We start from the raw sequence: 22,107 nt of genomic DNA, 5'->3' as shown, positions 1-22,107 counted from the left end.
TTTATGACTTAAAGTAAAAATTCAAGTAACTGGCAGTAAATATTTGCAACATAAACACGGAAATTATTATTTGGAAAAATAAAGAACTACAAATTAGGAGAGGACAAGCAAAATAGGAAATGGATGGACAAAGGATAGGAACAGTCTATTCCCAGAGTAGGAACCCAGAAACACTGATCTTTACTTATAATCGACAGTGTCATTGGGGCACCTGGGTGGCGCAGTCGGTTAAGCGTCCGACTTCAGCCAGGTCACGATCTCGCGGTCCGTGAGTTCGAGCCCCGCGTCAGGCTCTGGGCTGATGGCTCGGAGCCTGGAGCCTGTTTCCGATTCTGTGTCTCCCTCTCTCTCTGCCCCTCCCCCGTTCATGCTCTGTCTCTCTCTGTCCCAAAAATAAAAAAAATAAAAAATAAAAAAAAAAACATTGAAAAAAAATAATCGACAGTGTCATGCCGTTACCTGTCAGATTTATAAAAGGTCTTGGCAGTGTTAAGAGGGAGAATCTCTTCTACAGTTAGTGGAATAAACTGATACAAGTACTTAGGAAAGAATCAACAAATGTCTAGTAATACTGAAAATGAGCATATCTTACAGTCCAAGTTTTTAATCCACATGCACAAAGACTGGAAACAATCTAAATGCCATCTTCAGGGAAGTGGATAAATAAAGTATAGTCTAGTGATATGATGGGACTAGTATACAGCAGTTAAGGAATGAACTAGATTATTCTAGTTAAATGTTTTGTGGAGAAACAACAGATATTTTTAAGGTATCATTTTAAAAACAATACATAGTGCTTACCATTGTGTTTGTCTCTAGAGTGGGAAAGAGGGAGTGAAAGAGTTAGCCAGAGAAGGGTACAAAGAGATCTTCAACTTTAATTGCCATTTTTTTTTAGTTAGGGTAAAATATACATAATTTACTGCTTTAAGTGTACAGGTCTTTGGCATGAAGTGGCTTTAGGAAACCATCACTACTATACATCTCCAGGTTGTTTTTTTTGTTCCCCAACTGAAACGCTCTAGCTATTAAACACTAACTCTCCTTCTGTCTTTGGCTACCCCTTATAGTGACCATTCTATGTTGTATGGTTTAGAGTTCTCTAGGTTCCTCCTAAAAGCAGAATCATGATATTTGTTCTTTCTGATTTCTGATTTCACGTAGTTTAATGTCTTCAAGGTGCATCCATGTGTAACATGTCAAGATTTCCTTCCTTTAAAGACTTTTTAAAATATTTCAAGCTTTAGTTGACGAATATGTGTGCTTTTACACTTCAGAATAAGTTTTCCAAAGGAATTTGTTGATTTAACAAAGATATAAGGAAGCCTTATTCTTCTGATTTAGATAATTCATTGTAATTTATTTCTGATTCAGTGTGACTTCAACCAGGGAAAACATGGCCTACACTGTGGAATGTCTGCGAGATGATGTGTAAGTATCTGCATGTGCTGAGGACATCTGCTTTTAAAGAAATCCTAAGCTGCTCGGTTCTTATCCTTTTTAATGTGGCGTTATGACCTCTGATTTTGGTCACAAACTATAGAACGCTATGCTTACCACAAGGCCTAAAACTTAATATAGAGAGCATTACAATTATGTAGAATGGACTTTGGTTTTAAATTTTTGACCTGAAACTCTTACCTTGATGTCTTCTATAGTGATATTCTAATGGAGTTCCTGCTCAATGTCACCACAGCCCCAGAATTTCGTCGTTGGGAAGTAGCTGACCTTCAGTCTCAGCTAAGGATTGACAAAGCTGTGGCTTTTCAGAATCCACAGGCTCGTAAGTATATTTTCAGATCACATTCAGTTGCTTCTAAGATACTGGGTTTTTGAGGAAAAAAATTGCTGTTGAAATTTTCTTCTGCTTGAGTTTATAAATAACTTTTCCAAAAATTTGTCTAGTTTCTTAACTGTGTTCTTTTGTTTCTAAACATTTATGTTGTTGATTATTTTTCATCTTTGATGGTATGTAAATTAATTATAGAATCCCTGTTTTAGTATTTAGAATCCAGTGTTTTTTCAGTAGTTTGCTTACACCAAACCGAGCAACAGTTCGTAATTGGTGCTGCTATTATTGTTTAGCCAACTCACCTTTACTAGATCTTTCCAAAGGAAGCAACTTTTTTTTTTTTTAACGTTTTTGGTGTTCGTATTTTGTGTTTATATGATAACTGTCGACAAGTGTGACTAGCAAAACAAATACGTAAACAAGCAGCACTGACTCTTGGAAGTCACACAGCTTCGGCAGGAGCAGAAGCGTGCGGGTGGACCACTCGGGTCTAAGCAGGTGACCAGCTGCAGGGGCTCAGCATGGGATGCGCTTCACTCAGAACGCAAGCCTGTCAGTGTCTGGAACGTATGAGAGCTTGGTTTATGTTAGCTAATACTATGTTGGTGATAACTGTTTTACAAAGGAGTATGGTCTTCATTACTCTGGACCTCCACCAAAGAAATAGATGGCCTGTAAGTCATCTTTTCTACAATTTTCTATTTCTTCCCTGCTGTTAGCAGTGAGGTTCCAGCCTTCATCCTTTCTATCTGAACAGTTATTGCCGTCTCCTGGCTGGTGTCTGCCCCCAGGTCTACATCTTCGTCCATCTCCCACATTGCCATCAAGTGATCCTTCATGAAAACCGTTTAAAGGCTTCTCAGTCTCTGTTGCATAAAGTTCAGACTCTTCAACTTAGCATGTGTGATAACTTTCACCATCTGACCCCTGCCTACCTCCATCGCTTTTTGTTCTATCTTCTTCCCCTCCCAACTGCATTTCCCCTTTGAATCTGTTATCCTACTGGATGCTTTTGTCTGTTTTCTCTGCCTGAAATGCCACTCCCTAATCATTCTCCTGGGAAACACCTACTCCTTATGTAAGACTTATCCTGGATTTTACTTCTGGTGCTCCTTCCTGATTCCCACTGCCCTTCCCTTGTGCCCCTGCTGCTTTTTTCACATCCTGCTGACATCAGCTTCATCATGCTTTCACAGTTTTTCCTCTCAACATTTTGAGGGCAGGCATTGTGTCTTACTCATGTCTCTATTTCCAGCACCTAACACAGTGCCTGGCATAGAGAAATTGCCCAAATAATGAGCAAATGAAAGGGACATACCTCGAAGACACTGACTGAAGCAGGAAAGCAAGAACAGTGCCAGTCACCAGTGAGGAGTGCAGTTTGACCTCCGAGAGCTAGTAAGATGACTTAACACTGGCACTTTCATACCTCTTTTTAACCTGACAACTCCTCATTACTTAGAGAGCCTCGGAGTAAAATTCAGGTAAATGACTTATCCAAGATCACATGGCATGTTGGTAGCAGAGCTATAACTCAATTCAGACTTGCTGAAACCCAGACCATTCATTATAGTTTCCAGACGATACCAGGTAGATGAGAGAAGTGATCAGGTGGACCCCGTGATGTAGAAGCTGCTTTCACATAATTTCTTGCTTTTCTCAGCACATTCAACTGGCAGAATTTTAAAATTCAAGCCTTAATCTTAACACTTGAATGCCATAAGGTGACCAAAATTGTAGTCTCATTGCTTTCCAGGTTCTGAAAATGTTGACTTTATTTGAATTGTATTTCCATAAGTGCTTCTTTACTTATTTTACAGGTGTCATTGAAAATTTGCATGCTGCAGCTTACCGAAATGCCTTGGCTAATTCCCTGTATTGCCCTGATTATAGGATTGGAAAAGTGACACCAGATGAGGTACTGATAAAACACATTACCTTTTACAGTGTGCTTCTTTTCACTGCTATTTCAGGTTTGTTAATTTTTCTTTTCATCTTCAAATTTAAAAAATTCACCTCCTGGCTTTTTTTTTTTTTTTCCATCAGCTTGGCTTTTTAACTAAAATTCTATCTGAACAATTTTTACAGCTTTTAACTTAAAGTTTTGAATCACAAAAGGAATATATGAATTTCAGAAAAATCCAGAACAAGTAAAAAAGAAAACATTTCACATACCTAAGGTCACTGAATGTTACTGCCTAGATATATTTTCCTCTAGACCTTTCTCTGTTTATATGTGTCTTTTTAAAGCAGTATTTAAATGTTAAATTTAGTAATCTTGTGACCAAAAGTCTTCTTTAACTCCTCTGAATAGGCAGATAGGAATGAACCCGTATCACTTCCCATCCCTCGTTAGCCTGCTTACTAGCTCATTCGCCTCCTCCAGCACACTGACCTCACTTTGCTGGCAGTACAGACTTGCCACATGTCACAGCCGTATGTATAACCTAAAACTTCACTTCTAAAATGTGAAACTGAAACCTTGAGTATCAAACCTGCAAGTGTAGATATGCATATATAATCTTAATTTCCTACTCCTTCCATCCCCCCCCAAATTTTTTTTATCAAAAGATATTAAGAGAAAAATTTGCAAAAGAAAGAGAAGAATTGGGAGCTATTAATATTCGCAAAGTATATATAACTTGGAAATTAAGGTTTTATTCTTTCATTTCTGGTTAGCCACTAGAGCAAACTGAATTGTATATTCTATCCCTTTACTCTTTTATTTCCTGGTTAGAAAACCATCCACTTATCAATCAACAGTTTAATGCCTACCATTCATATGGCACTTTAACAAAAAATTGTAACTGATATGATCCAACTTAAATGCTAAGCATTTTTCATAAGACTGGCCGTCAGTGAGTTTTGAAATTTTTCAGAAATCAATTTCACCCATGTGAAAATATATTATTAAGATAACTATAAGAATATATAGAGCAAAACATCTACAAGAATGTCGACTGTAACATTGCTTATAATTGTGAAAAATAAGACACAAGTTAAATACCCAACTTTCTGGGACTGAATAACTCACTTAGTTATCTGTAGAATGGACTTATTCAGTCATCCAAAAATATTGATACGGAAAAATTCCGTAGCATATTATCAAGTGAAGAAAAGACAATTTACAAATAGGGATATACCATAGGGTCCCAATTTTAGAAAATAAAGTGTGTGTGTGTTGTGTGTGTGTGTGTGTGTGTGTGTGTGTCTGTGTCTGTGTGTCTGTCTGTCTGTCTGTCTGTCTCCTGGGCAAGATGTTAACCATGGTTATCTCAAAATTATTAGCATTTTTAATTGTGTCCTTAAAGGAAATTCTAAAGAAATTGGTGGTAGACTACCTTGAGCAATGGCAGCATTCAGTAGAAAAAATATATATATATGACTTTCCAGGGTGATTCCAGAGATTTAAGCACCATTGGCTTTAGGGCATAAATTGTGGTAACTTGATTCAGTCTCATTACCTTAGCCTAGTGATTCTTAACATTATGACTCATTCCCAGGGAACTTTTTTTAGCCAATTTCTTATACCCAGTATTTTTAATATCATAGATACACTCTGTGTTTATATATGTATACATATATATATTTGTATTCTATATATGAAAGGAGTAAAATGTTTTTCTTGCCCCCAGGAGCCAATTTTCAGTCCCTTGGGAGCAATAGTGGGCCTTTTGAGAGTATGTTTTAGCCCTACTTTTGTATGTTAGGTCTAAATAATATAAACCAGTGATTCGCAAATCTCACTGATCTCAGATCACCTGGGGATTCATTGGATGGGCAGATGGTTGGTTGGTTTTAAATCAAGATTCTGATTCCACATTGAATCTAGTATATCAGTTTGTAGAGTGGGCCTAGGAATGGGGTGAGGGTCAGAGACAGTGACAGTGTTTGTTTTTGTTTTTTAAGCTCCAGCTAATTTTGTTATCCAGGTTGGAAAACCTGATATAGACTGTAATCTCCTGACAAGGAACCCTTCAAAGATGGGTGTGAAGGATATAGGAGGGATATGGTGATATAACTGTTAGCCCTACGGTAGAATGTTCGTGGTACCTTATTACTGTCTATAAAGAGACAAAAGAAATCTGATGCACATCTGCTAAAATCATCTTATAATAAAAATCATAAACTTAGTCTCATTTTTTTTCAAGTTCAAGCCAGTGTGTGCTCTGATTTTTTCAGGCCTTTTTTAATTCCTTTTTTTCAGTACAGATTTATTGAGATATAATTCATGTACTGTATAGTTCACCTACTTAAAGTGCACAGTTCGGTGGTTTTCATTATGTTCATAGTTCTGTAACCATCATCACGTTAAGTTCTAGTTCTGAATTTCAACAATAGTTTTAAAAATTAAATCCGTATTTAAAAAAATTAAATCTGTATAATTCACCACTAGGTAGTCTAGTTCACTACAGCAGCCTTTAAGCCTGAGTTTTTATTTTCTCTTGCGCTGCAGTTTTAATTGTTAGTGTGTTGTATTTCTACCTATATAACCTCATAAATGTTTTTAACTTCCTCAGTTACATAACTATGTGCAGAACCATTTTACAAGTGCGAGAATGGCTTTGATCGGACTTGGTAAGTTGGGAATTGCTTGCAGGTCAGTTTGTTTCCTTAAGAACAGTAACTAATTGGGGCGCCTGGGTGGCTCAGTCGGTTGAGCGTCTGACTTCAGCTCAGGTCATGATCTCGTGGTTCGTGAGTTCCAGCCCTGCATTGGGCTTTGTGCTCATAGCTCGGACCCTGGAGCCTGCTTCAGATTCTGTGTCTCTCTTTCTATTTCTCCCCCACTCGCACTCTGTCTCTCTTTCTCAAAAATAAATAAATATTAAAACAAAAATATTTTTTAAAAGAACAGTAACTAATTATGTGAGCACATGATTGAATGAAATTTGATAAGTCAGTCCTCTGTTTATGTTTACAGTCCTCAGGCACTATGTGATGGGATTTTAATTCTCAGGTTGTTTTGTTTTAGAAAGCAGAATTCAACACTTATGTAAAAAAAATTACAGTATTTGAAAAATCTTTGACAAAGGACAAATGTCTCTGAGCAAAGAGCTTTAAAAGTATTTTTGTTTTGGTTTTTAAAGATGCATAATATAATTGAAAATAGGCAAAGGGCACGAACAAACAAGTCATGGGGAAAATGTTTGTATATATGTGTATATGGCCAATTATTGTAAAAAAAAAAATAGCCTCACTAGTAGTTAAAAGCTTCTAACCCGTGACATTGGCAAAAATTAAAAGATTGACACCACCCAGTATTAACCAAGGTATGGAGAAATAGGCACTCTTAAAAATTGTTGGTGGAAGCATAAACTGGTCCATTTTTGGAGGTCTCTTTAAATATATTAAAATTCTAAATGTTGACAGCTTTAGACCCAACAATTTTATTTTTAAGCATTTATCATACAAAAACAGTTGGTCAAGTTTACAAAACAGTTGCACAAGGATATTATTTGCAATATTGGGGTTTTTTTGTTCATTTGTTTTATAAATAACACTTTAATAGAGGTATCATTCACATACCATAAAATCCACCTTTTTAAAGCATATGATTCCATGGGGTTTATTATATTCAGAGAGTACTGTGACTATTAACACTGCATAATTTCAGAACATTGTCATTATCCCCAAGAGAGGCTATATTTATTAGCAGTCACTCCCCTGTTCTACCTCCTCGCCTTTGACAACTGCTAATCTACTTCCTGTCTCTGTAGAATTGACATTTCATATAAATAAAATCTCATAATATGTAGCCTTTTGTAGCTGGCTTTTTTTCAGTTAACATAGTGTTCTCAAAGTCCATCCCTATTGTAATGTACCAATGTTCCATTCCCTCTTCTAGCTAAAAAATATTCTATTATCACTTTTTGTTCATCCATTCGTCACTTGGACATTTGAGTTGTTTTCACCTTTTGGCTATTGTAAATATAAATATTCATGTATAAGTTTTTGTTATATGCCTGTTTTTAATTCTTTGGGGTATATTATTAGAAGTAAAATTGCCAAGACATATGGTAAGTGTTTAACCATCTGAGGAACTGCCAGACTGTTTTCTGTGGCAGTTGAACCATTTTAGTGTTTCCACCAACAAGTGCACAAGGGTTCCAATAACTACACTTTCTCACCAACACTTATTATTATCTGTCTTTTTGATTATGACCATCCTTGTGCGTGTGAAGTGGTGTCTCATTGTGGTTTTGGTTTGCATCTCCCTAATGACTAAGCACATTGAACATCTGTTTTTGTGCTTTTGGGCCATTTGTATATCTTCTTTGGGGAAATATATATTCAGGTCCTCTGCCCATTTTTTAGTTGGGCTGTTTGGTTTTTTTATCATTGAGTTGTAAGAGTCTTTATTCTGGATACTAAATCCTTATCAGATATGTGATTTGCAAACATTCTTCCCCATTCTGTGGGTTCTTTTCACTCTCTTGAAAGTGTTCTTTGATGCACAATGCAATATTGTTTTTAAAAAAATTTTTTTTTAATGTTTATTCATTTTTGAGAGAGGGAGAAAGTGAACAGGGGAGGAGCAGAGAGAGAGGGAGACAGAATCAGAAGCAGGCTCCAGGCCCTGAGCTGTCAGCACAGAGCCCAACACGGGGCTCAAACTCACAAGCCAGGAGATCATGACCTGAGCTGAAGTTGGACGCCCAACCAACTGAGCCACACAGGCACCCCTGCAATATTGTTTTAATAGCCAACTATTGGAAACAGTCCATCAAAAAGGGATTGATTAAATAAATGGTGGTACATCCATAAAATGGAATTCTTTATAACCATTAAATGTTTGCTGTAAACCACTCACTTAGATCTAAATTACAAAAGACAAGTTAGAAATAATATGAATAGAGTAACACCATTTAAAAAAAAGGAAAATGATAATATTCATATATGTGTAGTAAAAAGTTCTAGATGACTATATAGTAAAGTATAAGTGGCATCTCAGGGAGGGTAGCATTTTGGGAGCGTACTCTTGTTTTCTTTACTGTTTTTTTCTATAAAAACTTGAATTGTACAGTCATGTATTTAAAAGAGGTATTTTACAATTGTGTTTTAGAAGTGATGGTTCTAGCTTGGTTTTGTTTCTGTTGAAATAGGTGTGAGTCATCCTGTTCTAAAGCAAGTTGCTGAACAGTTTCTCAACATGAGGGGTGGGCTTGGTTTACCTAGTACAAAGGCCAGATATCGTGGAGGTAAGTAAGCATTTTGTTCTGTTAGGACTAATTTATCAGAAGGATGTTCCACATCAGAATAGCATATTGGTGTGGGATAGGCCTGATTACTTACCACCAAACAGACTCCGTGTGGAAGGAAGGGAATAGATTGGTTGGGTGTTGTGTATTAAACATGTTGTGTATGTGTGCGTGCGCGCTGTGGGGAGAGCAGAATGACATGCTAAGAGCACCAGGCCACAGGAAAGTTTAATTTCAGTGAGTTAATACTGTGTTGTAGAGAATACAGAATAAAACCTGTGGGAAACAAGCCCCTTTCTTCGTCACTCTCTCCTTACATGGCACCAGGTGAAATCCGAGAGCAGAACGGAGACAGCCTCGTCCATGCTGCCCTTGTAGCAGAAAGTGCTACAACAGGAAGTGCAGAAGCAAATGCATTTAGTGTTCTCCAATATGTCCTTGGTGCTGGACCACACGTCAAGAGGGGCAGCAATGCTACCAGCTCTCTATACCAGGCTGTTGCCAAGGGAGTTCACCAGCCATTTGATGTGAGTCTGAATAGTCAGTATCTCTCCTTTTGTTTTTAAAGGGTCAGTGTGTATGATGTAGTCCTGTTAATCTGCTCTTCAAATAAAATCTTTGTAAAGTTGAAGAGATAGCCAGGCTTGAGTTTAGTTCCTTAGAGGATCTAACTAAAAACTTACTGTCTTTTCAATTATATTCTAGTGTAGAAAGAAGTAAATGCTTAAAAAGTGAGAGATTCACACTTCAGTTACCTTTATTTTTTTTTTAATGTTTATTTTTTGAGAGAGAGAGAGAGAGAGCGCGAGCGCACAGGGGAGGGGCAGAGACAGAGGGAGACACAGAATCCGAAGCAGGCTGCAGGCTCTGAGCAGTCAGCACAGAGCCCAATGGGGGACTCAAACTCACAGACCATGAGTTCATGACCCGAGCTGAATGAAGTCTGATGCTTAACCGACTGAGCCACCCCGGTGCCCCAGTTCTTTGAAGTTTTAGATATTAAACATTTTCCTAGATTCTAATTAGTCTTTTTTCTAGATTTTCTTCTGTCCCCTTGTGTTCTTATGGCTACTTTGTGAATTTCACTGCACTTTCCAACCAAAGGTACAACATATACACTAAGAAACAGTTTATGGACCCACCGCTCCAGATTGAGATTAAATTAAAAGAGAAAAATTATGACATTTAATTTTAACGAAAAGCCATGTTCCTCTCAAACACACCTTTTATAACAGTGAGGAAAGTGCTAAAGCTTTCAAAATAATGATACTTCAAATCAAGAGAATGTAAAATGTCAGCCAACAAACTGTTATGTAATGAGCACCCCTTGTTTGCCCAGTGCAATACCCCACATGACCTTCAACAAAAGCCTTTAAGAGGCAGTAAATGTACTGAATTTTAGGACTAAATATTGGTCGTGATTTTACAACAGTATATGGCACAAGTAGATAATCTTTGGCCATATGACACTTAAAAGTGGAATTAAAATCAGTGGCGTCAACACAAAATGAACCAACCTTTTAGAGTCCAAAAGTAGGAAAGAGTTTTATTGGAGCTCCAAGTTAGGACAGCTGCCCAGGACACATGCTCTTCACAGGGAAGAAAGTGCTCCAGAGAATGAACAGTTTTTACAGGGTTATATACTTTTTACGTCCTGTGAAAGCTCTGAAGATTATAGATTCTCATTCAGGCAGGAATCACAATTTTACTGTAAAGAAACACAGGAGTCTGAGCTCTGATTGTTATCTCCTGGACAACATGGTTTTCCTTTAGGCTACTCATTCACAAAGCAGATATAAAGTGCGTGTGTGGTGGGCCATAAACCACGCTTTCGATTTAAACAAAGTTTATGATATGCAATCCTGTTGACTCAGAAAGAAATCTAAAATGATTTCCCTGTATATCAGGCCTTCAGAGTGTTTTTCTCTCTTAAGTGATAGTTTTTAAACCTTTTTTTTTTAATCCCATATAGTTCCCCAACTGCAATGCCCAACACAAAAATTTTCACTTTTAAAAAAATTTTTGAATGCCCACTTGACATTGAAAGCCTTGGAATCTTCTGTACAAAGCCTTTGGTGTTCCCTGGAGCACAGTTTGAAAACCATTATCTTAAATTAGTTCTAAATTAAATTATAGCTGCTACTTTTTAAATTTCTTCTACATGTCATCTCTCCTCATTCATGGTCTATTCTGGGTTTTTTTCTTCATACTTACTCTTCACCATTGAATGTTAATGATGCTTTTGGGTGGCTGGAGTTTAATTCTAATCCAGTGACATAATTTAACAGAAATTCCTACTTCAGCATTTGGCCAGAAATTTGGGGTATGAATAAGATAGTCTCAAAATTGTAATTAAACTTCAGGTAATTAAAGAGCATTTCTTCTTGTGGTCCCTGGGTGGCTTAGTACTTTGGTGTCCGACTCTTGATTTTGGCTCAGGTCATGATCTCACAGTTTGTGGGTTTGAACCCAGTGTTTGAGCCTGTGCCATTTGTGTGAAGCCTGCTTGGGATTTTCTCTCCCCACCTCTCTGTCTGCGTTTCCCCCACTTGCACCCATGCTCTCTCTCTCTCAAAAATAAACTTTAAATTAAAAAAAAAAATCATCTCTTCTTATGCTTTATATTGGCCAAGTCAGTGATTCTCAAATTTTAACATACATAAGAGTCATCTGGAATTATTTTTAAAATGTGGCTTTCCAGATTGCATCTACAGGGATCTGGGTGAGTGAATCTGTTGTAGAAACCTGAAAGTCTTTTTTTTTTTTTTTTTAAATATGAAATTTATTGTCAAATTGGCTTCCATATAACACCCAGTGCTCATCCCAACAGATGCCCTCCTCAATGCCCATCACCCACTTTCCCCTCCCTCCTACCCCCCATCAACCCTCAGTTTATTCTCAGTTTTTAAGAGTCTCTTATGGTTTGGCTCCCTCCCTAACTTTTTTTTTCCCCTTCCCCTCCCCCATGGTCTTCTGTTAAGTTTCTCAGGATCCACATAAGAGTGAAACCGTATGGTATCTGTCTTTCTCTGTATGACTTATTTCACTTAGCATAACACTGTCCAATTCCATCCACATTGCTACAAAAGGCCATATTTCATTCTTTCTCATTGCCAGGTAGTATTCCATTGTATTTATAAGCCACAACTTCTTTATCCATTCATCAGTTGATGGACATTTAGGCTCTTTCCATAATTTGGCTATTGTTGAAAGTGCTGCTATAAACTTTGGGGTACAAGTGCCCCTATGCATCAGCACTCCTGTATCCCTTGGGTAAATTCCTAGCAGTGCTATTGCTGGGTCATAGGGTAGATCTATTTTTAGGAACCTCCACACTATTTTCCAGAGCAGCTGCACTAGTTTGCATTCCCACCAATAGTGCAAGAGGGTTCCTGTTTCTCCACATCCTCACCAGCATCTATAGTCCCCTGATTTGTTCATTTTAGCCACTCTGACTGCATGAGGTGATATCTCAGTGTTGTTTTGATTTGTATTTCCCTGATGAGGAGCGACGTTGAGCATCTTTTCATGTGCCTGTTGGCCATCTGGAGGTCTTCTTTAGAGAAGTGTCTATTCATGTTTTCTGCCCATTTCTTCACTGGATTATTTGTTTTTCGGGTGTAGAGTTTGGTGAGTTCTTTATAGATTTTGGATACTAGCCCTTTGTCCAGTATGTCATTTGCAAATATCTTTTCCCATTCTGTTGGTTGCCTTTTAGTTTTGTTGATTGTTTCCTTTGCTGTGCAGAAGCTTTTTATCTTCATGAGGTCCCAGTCAGTAGTTCATTTTTCCTTTTAATCCCTTGCCTTTGGAGATGTGTCAAGTAAGAAATTGCTGCGGCTGAGATCAGAGAGGTTTTTTCCTGCTTTCTCCTCTAGGGTTTTGATGGTTTCCTGTCTCATATTCAGGTCCTTCATCCATTTTGAGTTTATTTTTGTGAATGGTGTAAGAAAGTGGTCTGGTTTCATTCTTCTGCATGTGGCTGTCCAATTCTCCCGGCACCATTTGTTAAAGAGACTGTCTTTTTTCCATTGGATATTCTTTCCTGCTTTGTCAAAGATGAGTTGGCCATACTTTTGTGGGTCCAATTCTGGAGTCTCTATTCCATTGGTCTGTGTGTCTGTTTTTGTGCCAATACCGTGCTGATTTGATGATTACAGCTTTATAGTGGAGGCTAAAGTCTGGGATTGTGATGCCTCCAGGTTTGGTCTTCTTCTTCAATATTACTTTGGCTATTCGGGGTCTTTTGTGGTTCCATACAAATTTTAGGATTGCTTGTTCTAGCTTCGAGAAGAATGCTGGTGCATTTTTGATTGGGATTGCATTGAATGTTTAGATTGCTTTGGGTAGTATTGACATTTTAACAATATTTATTCTTCCAATCCATGAGCACAGAATGTTTTTCCATTTCTTTGTATCTTCTTCAGTTTCCTTCATAAGCTTTCTATATTTTTCAGCATACAGATCTTTTACATCTTTGGTTAGGTTTATTCCTAGGTATTTTATGCTGCTTGGTGCAATTGTGAATGGGATCAGTTTCTTTATTTGTCTTTCTGTTGCTCCATTATTAGTGTACAAGAATACAACTGATTTCTCTACATTAATTTTGTACCCTGAGACTTTGCTGAATTCATGTGTCAGTTCTAGCTGACTTTTGGTGGAGTCTATCGGGTTTTCCATGTATAATATCATGTCATCTGCAAAAAGTGAAAGAAAGCTTGACCTCTTCATCTTTGCCAATTTTGATGCCTTTGATTTCCTTTTGTCATCTGATTGCTGATGCTAGAACTTCCAACACTATGTTAAACACCATGGTGAGAGTGGACATCCCTGTCGTGTTCCTCATCTCAGGGGGAAAGCTCTCAGTTTTTCCCCATTGAGGAAGATATTAGCTGTGGGCTTTTCATAAATGGTTTTTATGATCTTTAAGTATGTTCCTTCTATCCCAACTTTCTCAAGCGGTTTTATTAAGAACGGATGCTGTGGGGCGCCTGGGTGGCGCAGTCGGTTAAGCGTCCGACTTCAGCCAGGTCACGATCTCGCGGTCCATGAGTTCGAGCCCCGCGTCAGGCTCTGGGCTGATGGCTCGGAGCCTGGAGCCTGTTTCCGATTCTGTGTCTCCCTCTCTCTCTCTGCCCCTCCCCCGTTCATGCTCTGTCTCTCTCTGTCCCAAAAATAAATAAAAAAAAAAAAAAAAAAAAAACTTTGAAAAAAAAAAAAAAAGAACGGATGCTGAATTTTGTCAAATGCTTTTTCTGCATCGATTGACAGGATCGTATGGTTCTTTTCTTTTATTAATGTGATGTATCACATTGATTTGCCAATGTTGAACCAGCCCTGCATCCCAGGAATGAATCCCAGTTGATCATGGTGAATAATTCTTTTTATGTGCTGTTGAATTCGATTTGCTAGTAGCTTATTGAGAATTTTTGCATCCATATTCATTAGGGATATTGGCCTATAGTTCTCTTTTTTTGCTGGGTCTCTGTCTGGTTTGGGAATCAAAGTACTGCTGGCTTCATAGAATGAGTCTGGAAGTTTTCCTTCCCTTTCTATTTTTTGGAACAGCTTGAGAAGGATAGGTATTATCTCTGCTTTAAATGTCTGGTAGAATTCCCCAGGGAAGCCATCTGGTCCAGGACTCTTATTTGTTGGGAGATTTTTGATGATTGATTCAATTTCTTCGCTGGTTGTGGATCTGTTCAAGTTTTCTATTTCTTCCTGTTTGAGTTTTGGAAGTGTATGGGTGCTTAGGAATTTGTCCATTTCTTCCAGGTTGTCCAGTTTGTTGGCATATAATTTTTCCTAGTATTCCCTGATAATTGCTTGTATTTCTGAGGGATTGGTTGTAATAATTCCTTTTTCATTCATGATTTTATCTATTTGGGTATTCTCCCTTTTCTTTTTGAGAAGCCTGGTTAGAGGTTTATGAATTTTGTTTATTTTTTCAAAAAACCAACTCTTGGTTTCATTGATCTGCTCTACAGGTTTTTTTAGATTCTGTATTATCTATTTCTGCTCTGATCTTTATTATTTCTCTTCTTGTGCTGGGTTTGGGGTATCTTTGCTGTTCTGCTTCTATTTCCTTTAGGTGTGCTGTTGGATTTTGTATTTGGGATTTTTCTTGTTTCTTGAGATAGGCCTGGATTGCAATGTATTTTCCTTTCAGGACTGCCTTCGCTGCATCCCAAAGCGTTTGGATTGTTGTATTTTCATTTTCATTTGTTTCCATATATTTTTTAATTTCTTCTCCAATTGCCTGGTTGACCCATTGATTCTTTAGTAGGGTGTTCTTTAACCTCCATGCTTTTGGAGGTTTTCCAGACTTTTTCCTGTGGTTGACTTCAAGTTTCATAGCATTGTGGTCTGAAAGTGTGCATGGTATAATGTCAAGTCTTTTATACTTATCAAGGGCTGTTTTATGACCCAGTATGTGATCTGTCTTGGAGAGTGTTCCATGTGCACTCGAGAAGAAAGTATATTCTGTTGCCTTGGGATGCAGAGTTCTAAATATATCTGTCAAGTTCATCTGATCCAATGTATCATTTAGGGACCTTGTTTCTTTATTGATCTATCCATTGTTGTAAGTGGGGTATTAAAGTCCCCTGCAATTACCACATTCTTATCAATAAGGTTGCTTATGTTTGTGATTAATTGTTTTATATATTTGGGGGCTCCCGTATTCGGTGCATAGACATTTCTAATTGTTAGCTCTTCCTGATGGAAAGACCCAGTAATTATTATATAATGCCCTTCTTCATCTCTTGTTACAGCCTTAAATTTAAAATCTAGTTTGTTTGAGGGGCGCCTGGGTGGCTCAGTCGGTTAAGCGTCCGACTTCGGCTCAGGTCATGATCTCACGGTCTGTGAGTTCGAGCCCCGCGTCAGGCTCTGTGCTGACAGCTCAGAACCTGGAGCCTGTTTCAGATTCTGTGTCTCCCTCTCTCTCTGCCCCTCCCCTGTTCATGCTCTGTCTCTCTCTGTCTCAAAAATAAATAAACGTTAAAAAAAAAATTAAAAAAAAAAAAATCTAGTTTGTTTGATATAAGTATCTACTCCAGCTTTCTTTTGACTTCCAGTAGCATGACAGATAGTTCTCCATCCCCTCACTTTCAATCTGAAGGTGTCCTCAGGTCTAAAATGAGTCTCTTGTAGACAGCAAATAGATGGGTCTTGTTTTTTTTATCCTTTCTGATACCCTATGTCTTTTGGTTGGCACATTTAGTGCATTTACATTCAGTGTTATTATTGAAAGATAGGGGTTTAGAGTCATTGTGATGTCTGTAGGTTTCATGCTTGTAGTGAGGTCTCTAGTACTTTGTGGTCCTTGCAACATTTCACTCACAGAATCCCCCTTAGGATCTCTTGTAGAGCTGGTTTGGTGGTGATGAATTCCTTCAGTTTTTGTTTGTTTGGGAAAACCTTTATCTCTCCTTCTATTCTGAATGACAGACTTGCTGGATAAAGGATTCTTGGCTGCATATTTTTTTTTCTATTCATCACATTGAAGATTTCCTGCCATTCCTTTCTGACCTGCTGAGTTTCAGTAGATAGGTCTGATACTACCCTTACGTGTCTGCCTTTGTAAGTTAGGGCTTTTGTATCCCTAGCTGCTTTCAGAATTCTCTATTTATCCTTGTATTTTGCCAGTTTCACTATGATATGTCATGCGGAAGATCAATTCAAGTTACGTCTGAAGGGAGTTCTCTGTGCCTCTTGGATTTCAATGTCTGTTTCCTTCCCCAGATCAGGGAAGTTCTCAGCTATGATTTGTTCAAGTACACCTTCAGCCCCTTTCTCTTTTCTTCTTCTGGAATTCCTATGATACAGATAATTGTTCTGTTTAATTGCATCACTTAGTTCTCTAATTCTCCCCTCACACTCCTGGATTTTTTTATCTCTTTTTCTCAGCTTCCTCTTTTTCCATAATTTTATCTTCTAATTCACCTATTCTCTCCTTTGCCTCCTCAGTCCGTGCTATGGCCGCCTCTGTTTTATTTTGCACCTCATATATAGCATTTTTTAGTTCCTCATAACTCTTTTTTAGTCCCTTGGTCTCTGTAGGAATAGATTCTCTGCTGTCCTGTATGCTTTTTTTCAAGCGCAGTGATTAATTTTATGACCATTATTCTAAATTCTTGTTCTGTTATATTGCTTAAATCGTTTCTGATCAATTCATTAGCTGTCGCTACTTCCTGGAGTTTCTTTTGAGGAGAATTCTTCTGTTTTGTCATTTTGGGTAGTCCCTGCGGTGGCTCCAAACTGCAGGGCACTTTCCCTGTGCTGTCCGGAGTAACTTGTGTTGGTGGCAGGGCCATAGTCAGACCAGATGTCTGCCCCCATTCCACCACTGGGGCCACAGTCAGATCAGCGTGTACCTTATCTTCCCCTCTTCCAGGGGCAGGCCTCTCTGTGGAGTGGTGTGGTCCCTGTCTGGGCTGCTTGCACACTGCCAGGCTTCTGGTGCTGCTTTGATGGGATCTAGCCAAGGATGTATTAGGGTGGATCCGCAAGGTGTACAGGGGCGGGAGGGGCAGGCTTAGCTCTGCCGTCTGTGGCTCCCTGCGGGATGGGCCCTGCAGCACCAGGAGGGAGGCAGGCCCATCAGAGGGATGGATACACAGAAGCACAATGTTGGGCATTTGCACGGTGCAAGCAAGTTTGGTGACAGGAACTGGTTCCCTTTGGAATTTTGGCTGGGGGATGGGACAGGGAAATGGCGCTTGCCAGAGCCTTTGTTCCCCCACCAAGCGCTGTCCTTCCGGGGCTCAACAACTCTCCCTCCCAGTGTCTTCTCACCATTCCCGTTCTCTGAGAGCAGAGCTGTTGACTTTTAACGTTCCAAATGTTAAGTCTCGCTAGCTGTCAGAACTCACGGAGTCCGGCCCCTCCGCTTTTGCAAGCCAGACTTCAGGGGCTCTGCCTTGCCCAATGGGCTGCCCCTCCACCACCCCAGCTCCCTCCCACTAGTCCGTGTAGCACACACTGCCTCTCCACCCTTCCTACCCTCTTCCGTGGGCCACTTGTCTACACTTAGCTCCGGAGAGTCCCTTCTGCTAGTCTTCCGGCAGTTTTCTGGGTTATTTAGGCAGATATGGGTGGAATCTAAGCAATCAGCAGGACGAGGTGAGCCCAGTGTCCTCCTATGCCGCCATCTTCCTCTATCCTGAAAGTCTGTATTTTTAATAACAGCTCAGGTGATCCTTACGTAATTTGTCTGCATAAACACTGGGAAACACTATACTAAGCACTCTTGTTCACCTTAAGGAGCTTACCCCTCTGCTCAGAGTGCAGATAGCAATACCCCTGTTATCTAGAGGCTCAACTTGTGGCTACCTTGGACAGGTAAATAACATCCACTAAGCAAACATTTTCCCCCAATCCTTTGACTTTAGTCTGTAGGAGAAGTGTAAGTGAATTGATGAAAAAGAAGTCACAATAGCAGAAGGAAGAAAGCAAGTTTGTCTAATGCCAGAGCCCACAGTCTGTACCCCTCAGCCATACCGCATCTGTAATAATAATGTTCACACATGAATGTTTAACCTTTAATCATCAAAAGAAGGTTAGAAAGTACCCAGCAAAAAGTAAAGGAATAATCCATTTTAGAAAGATTTAAGTGAAAAAAGTTAAAACCATTATAGTTTTGAAAGAAGTAACCTGTATACAAAACACTGCAGTCATTAACAGAACTGGTTACATGAAATATTAATATATTTTGCTTATACTGTGAAGGTCCAAGTTTTTGTCTATTTGGGAAATTTTGCCCTGATTATCTGGTAAAAGGACATACAGTAAAATTTCATTATATTTCAGGTTTCCGCTTTTAATGCCAGTTACTCGGATTCTGGACTCTTTGGGATTTATACCATTTCACAGGCTGCTGCAGCTGGAGATGTAAGTTGCAGACTCACCAACTCTCACAAGTTTTTTTCTCCTCCATTAACATGTTTTTAGTAAAAATAGTGAGTGAGTGAATGCCATGACTTACCAGAGCTCCATATAGTGTAGTACCATTGAAGTGTGTCTGCAGTGGAAGGAACTTAAAAATGTATACTCGTGCTAGCAGGAAAGAGGGAAGAAGTGCCTCTTTCTTGGCTCTGGTTGGACAAATGACATTGAGTTGTCTCTTGGACATCTGTATTGAGAACTCAGGTGAGGTCAAGGCCAAGATGTACGTTTGGGAGTCCTCAGTATAGAGATTGTATTGAAGTGAGGGTTGTGTGTAAAAGACTGTAGGAAAAGAAAGCTGAAGCTCAAGTTCAGGGAAGTGCCACCAAGTAACTAAGGAAAATGGCCAAGAAAACAGGAAGAAAAAGAAGAGAACCTGGTATTTTTGGAGGCCAGAAAAGAGAGAATGATTAATATAATTTTGATCCACTGTGGGTTAACATCCATTTAGTCACCACAGGGAGCTCTAGTAGTTATAGCAAACTAGGACATCATTTGGCAATATTATCAGTTTTCACCAGAGTGTTGGAAGTGAGCTAAAATTTATAGTGTTAGAGAATAAATGAGAGGCATAGGCAAGTGGAGCTCAGACTTGCAGGGAAGTAGGTTGTAGTTTTGGAAGAGTTTACACACTGAAAGCAAAGAAAGATTGGAGCATATATAGGAGATAGGAAATTATAAATGGATCGGATCTGAAAAAGCAGGAGCAGATGGGATGTAGAGTACAAGTGGACATTTTAGCCTTGGACACAAAGACTGATGTTGGGAGAAGAGGATATCGAGAAGATGTAGAAGTTCATTCCTGATGAGGTAGGAGACGACATCATGTCTTAAAAGAACGGAGAGGACGCCTGGGCACTCAGTCACTTAAGCGTCCAACTTTGGCTCAGGTCATGATCTCATGGCTCATGAGTTCGAGCCCCACGTCTCTCAGCACACAGCCCACTTTGTTTTTAAAAAAAAAAAAAAAAAAAAAAATTTTTTTTTAATGTTTGTTTATTTTTGAGGGAGGGCGAGAGCGCACACACAGGCAGGAGAGGGGCAGAGAGAGAGGGAGACACAGAATCTGAAGCAGGCTCCAGGCTCTGAGCTGTCAGGACAGAGCCTCATGCAGGGCTGAAACCCATGAACCGTGAGATCATGACCTGAGCTGAAGTTGGCCGCTTAACTGACTGAGCCACCCAGACACCCCACACAGAGCCCACTTTGGATCCTCTGGCCCCTTTTCTGCTCGCTCGCTCTCAAAAATAAACATACATTAAAAAAAAAAATTAAAAAGAATAAGGGAGGAGAGTTTAAAGAAAAGAATGAGATTTGGGACAAATGAATGGCTAGATGCATGGAATGGGACTCAGTGGTCGTGTAGATGGCTCCTTGAGATAGGAGACCACAAATTCATACTGTAGTCACGCATTTCCCTTATTACACATATGTTGCATATTACAGTCACTTCATAATCTTTCTTCAGTAGTATTCCTAATGGAGAAATGGAGGAGGCAGGTAGTAGGGTTGATCCAAGATTGGGAGCCTGCAAAGGAGGCAGGTTAGAAGTCTGGGCAGATGGCAAGAGAGTGGGGCACACTGGCAAGAGTAACTGTGACAGAGAAGTGAAGCAAAAGGACCTCATAGATTGAAAGTGGACAAATCAGGGAACTAAAGATCTTGATAAAGTGAAAGAAAGGGATAGTGTGATTAAAGGCTTAGGCCATGGGACTTGTAACTGGGGATTTCACAGAGCAAATTTAGGTCATGTCCAAATGCTGGGCGTGGCTGTAGAAATGGATAGCTAAAACACAGGGGAAATGAAGGTCCTAGTGTAGGTGATTAGGGATAGGTCAGTAACCCAGAATGGTGCCAAGGTCAGGATGGAGAAAATCATGGGCCAGGTTTATGAACTTACCCAACAAATATTTGCCGAACATGCACTCACATCACTGGAACTTGATTCCTTCTTGACTCCAGCATCCCAGGCATGGACAGGCTTTACAGATCAGCTGTACGTGGATTACTACTTTCTTCTTAGTGAATAGTAAGGAATAGCAGTATTAATTGCATGACACTTTAATAAGAGTCTAGGGAAATTTGAAAGGTGTTTATTCTCTACAGGCAATTACAAATCTCTGTGTTTGCTTTTTCTGAACCACACTGGCATCCTCTGCACTCTGCCACTTTTTTAAGAAGCTTGGCTACTTGGCTATACTATAAATTGTACAAACAGCTGCTTTATGGAACACTAGAAGAATGAGGAACACATGGTGACAAGAATTCCAAATAGACACTGTGCTAGTTCCCTGGAACTAACGTTTCATCTTGTGTTTCTGCCTCAGTAGAGGAACATTTGATTGCTCAAGACACTTTGGCACTGATCAAAAATGACCAGCTTTTTCTTGTCTGTCCTAGGTTATCAAGGCTGCCTATAACCAAGTAAAAATGATTGCTCAAGGAAACCTTTCCAATACAGATGTCCTAGCTGCCAAGTAAGTTTCAATATTAAATGTGTGTTTTGTGTTTCAGTTATTTGAAAGTTGTATTTTTTTGAGTTATAACAATATTGTGACATGCACAAAAGAAATGAAAGGTAAAGTATTTAAAAGGAAAGGGAGGGGCGCCTGGGTGGCGCAGTCGGTTAAGCGTCCGACTTCAGCCAGGTCACGATCTCGCGGTCCGTGAGTTCGAGCCCCGCGTCAGGCTCTGGGCTGATGGCTCGGAGCCTGGAGCCTGTTTCCGATTCTGTGTCTCCCTCTCTCTCTGCCCCTCCCCCGTTCATGCTCTGTCTCTCTCTGTCCCAAAAATAAATAAAAAACGTTGAAAAAAAAAAAAATTTAAAAGGAAAGGGAAACAACCCACATCTACCACCCAAAGATGTAATTATTAACGTTTTGCTTATTTTCTTGCCCATTTTTATACATTTTTAAACATAATTCTTATTATTATATATATACTTATATAATAGCATGTTTATTGTAGAAATTTTAAAATAAGAAACAAAAACATTGAAAACAATCTCTCATTCTTTACCAGTGATTCCTCCTTTTTTTTTTAAATTTTTTTTAATGTTTATTTATTATTGAGAGACAGAGAGACAGAGCATGAGCATGGCAGAGGCAGAGAGAGGAGGAGACACAGAATCCGAAGCAGGCTTCAGGCTCTGAGCTGTCAGCACAG

General features: G+C 39.2%; 1 protein-coding gene across 1 annotated transcript in view; it reads left to right on the top strand.

Annotated features, from left to right (window-relative positions):
- LOC131501155 (cytochrome b-c1 complex subunit 2, mitochondrial) overlaps positions 1-22,107 on the top strand; it is a 31,624-nt gene that overhangs the window by 4,237 nt on the left and 5,280 nt on the right. The window contains exons 5-12 of the mRNA XM_058710898.1: positions 1,375-1,431; positions 1,659-1,783; positions 3,613-3,710; positions 6,313-6,370; positions 8,899-8,994; positions 9,322-9,521; positions 18,808-18,888; positions 21,343-21,419. Of these exons, the coding sequence (XP_058566881.1) occupies positions 1,375-1,431; positions 1,659-1,783; positions 3,613-3,710; positions 6,313-6,370; positions 8,899-8,994; positions 9,322-9,521; positions 18,808-18,888; positions 21,343-21,419 (792 nt within the window). The remainder of the gene's footprint in view (positions 1-1,374; positions 1,432-1,658; positions 1,784-3,612; positions 3,711-6,312; positions 6,371-8,898; positions 8,995-9,321; positions 9,522-18,807; positions 18,889-21,342; positions 21,420-22,107) is intronic.

Source organism: Neofelis nebulosa, chromosome 18, assembly GCF_028018385.1.
Source record: "Neofelis nebulosa isolate mNeoNeb1 chromosome 18, mNeoNeb1.pri, whole genome shotgun sequence".
Lineage (NCBI taxonomy): Eukaryota > Metazoa > Chordata > Mammalia > Carnivora > Felidae > Neofelis > Neofelis nebulosa.
The sequence above is the reverse complement of the archived record's forward strand: the minus strand, read 5'-3'. Positions and strand labels throughout refer to the sequence as shown.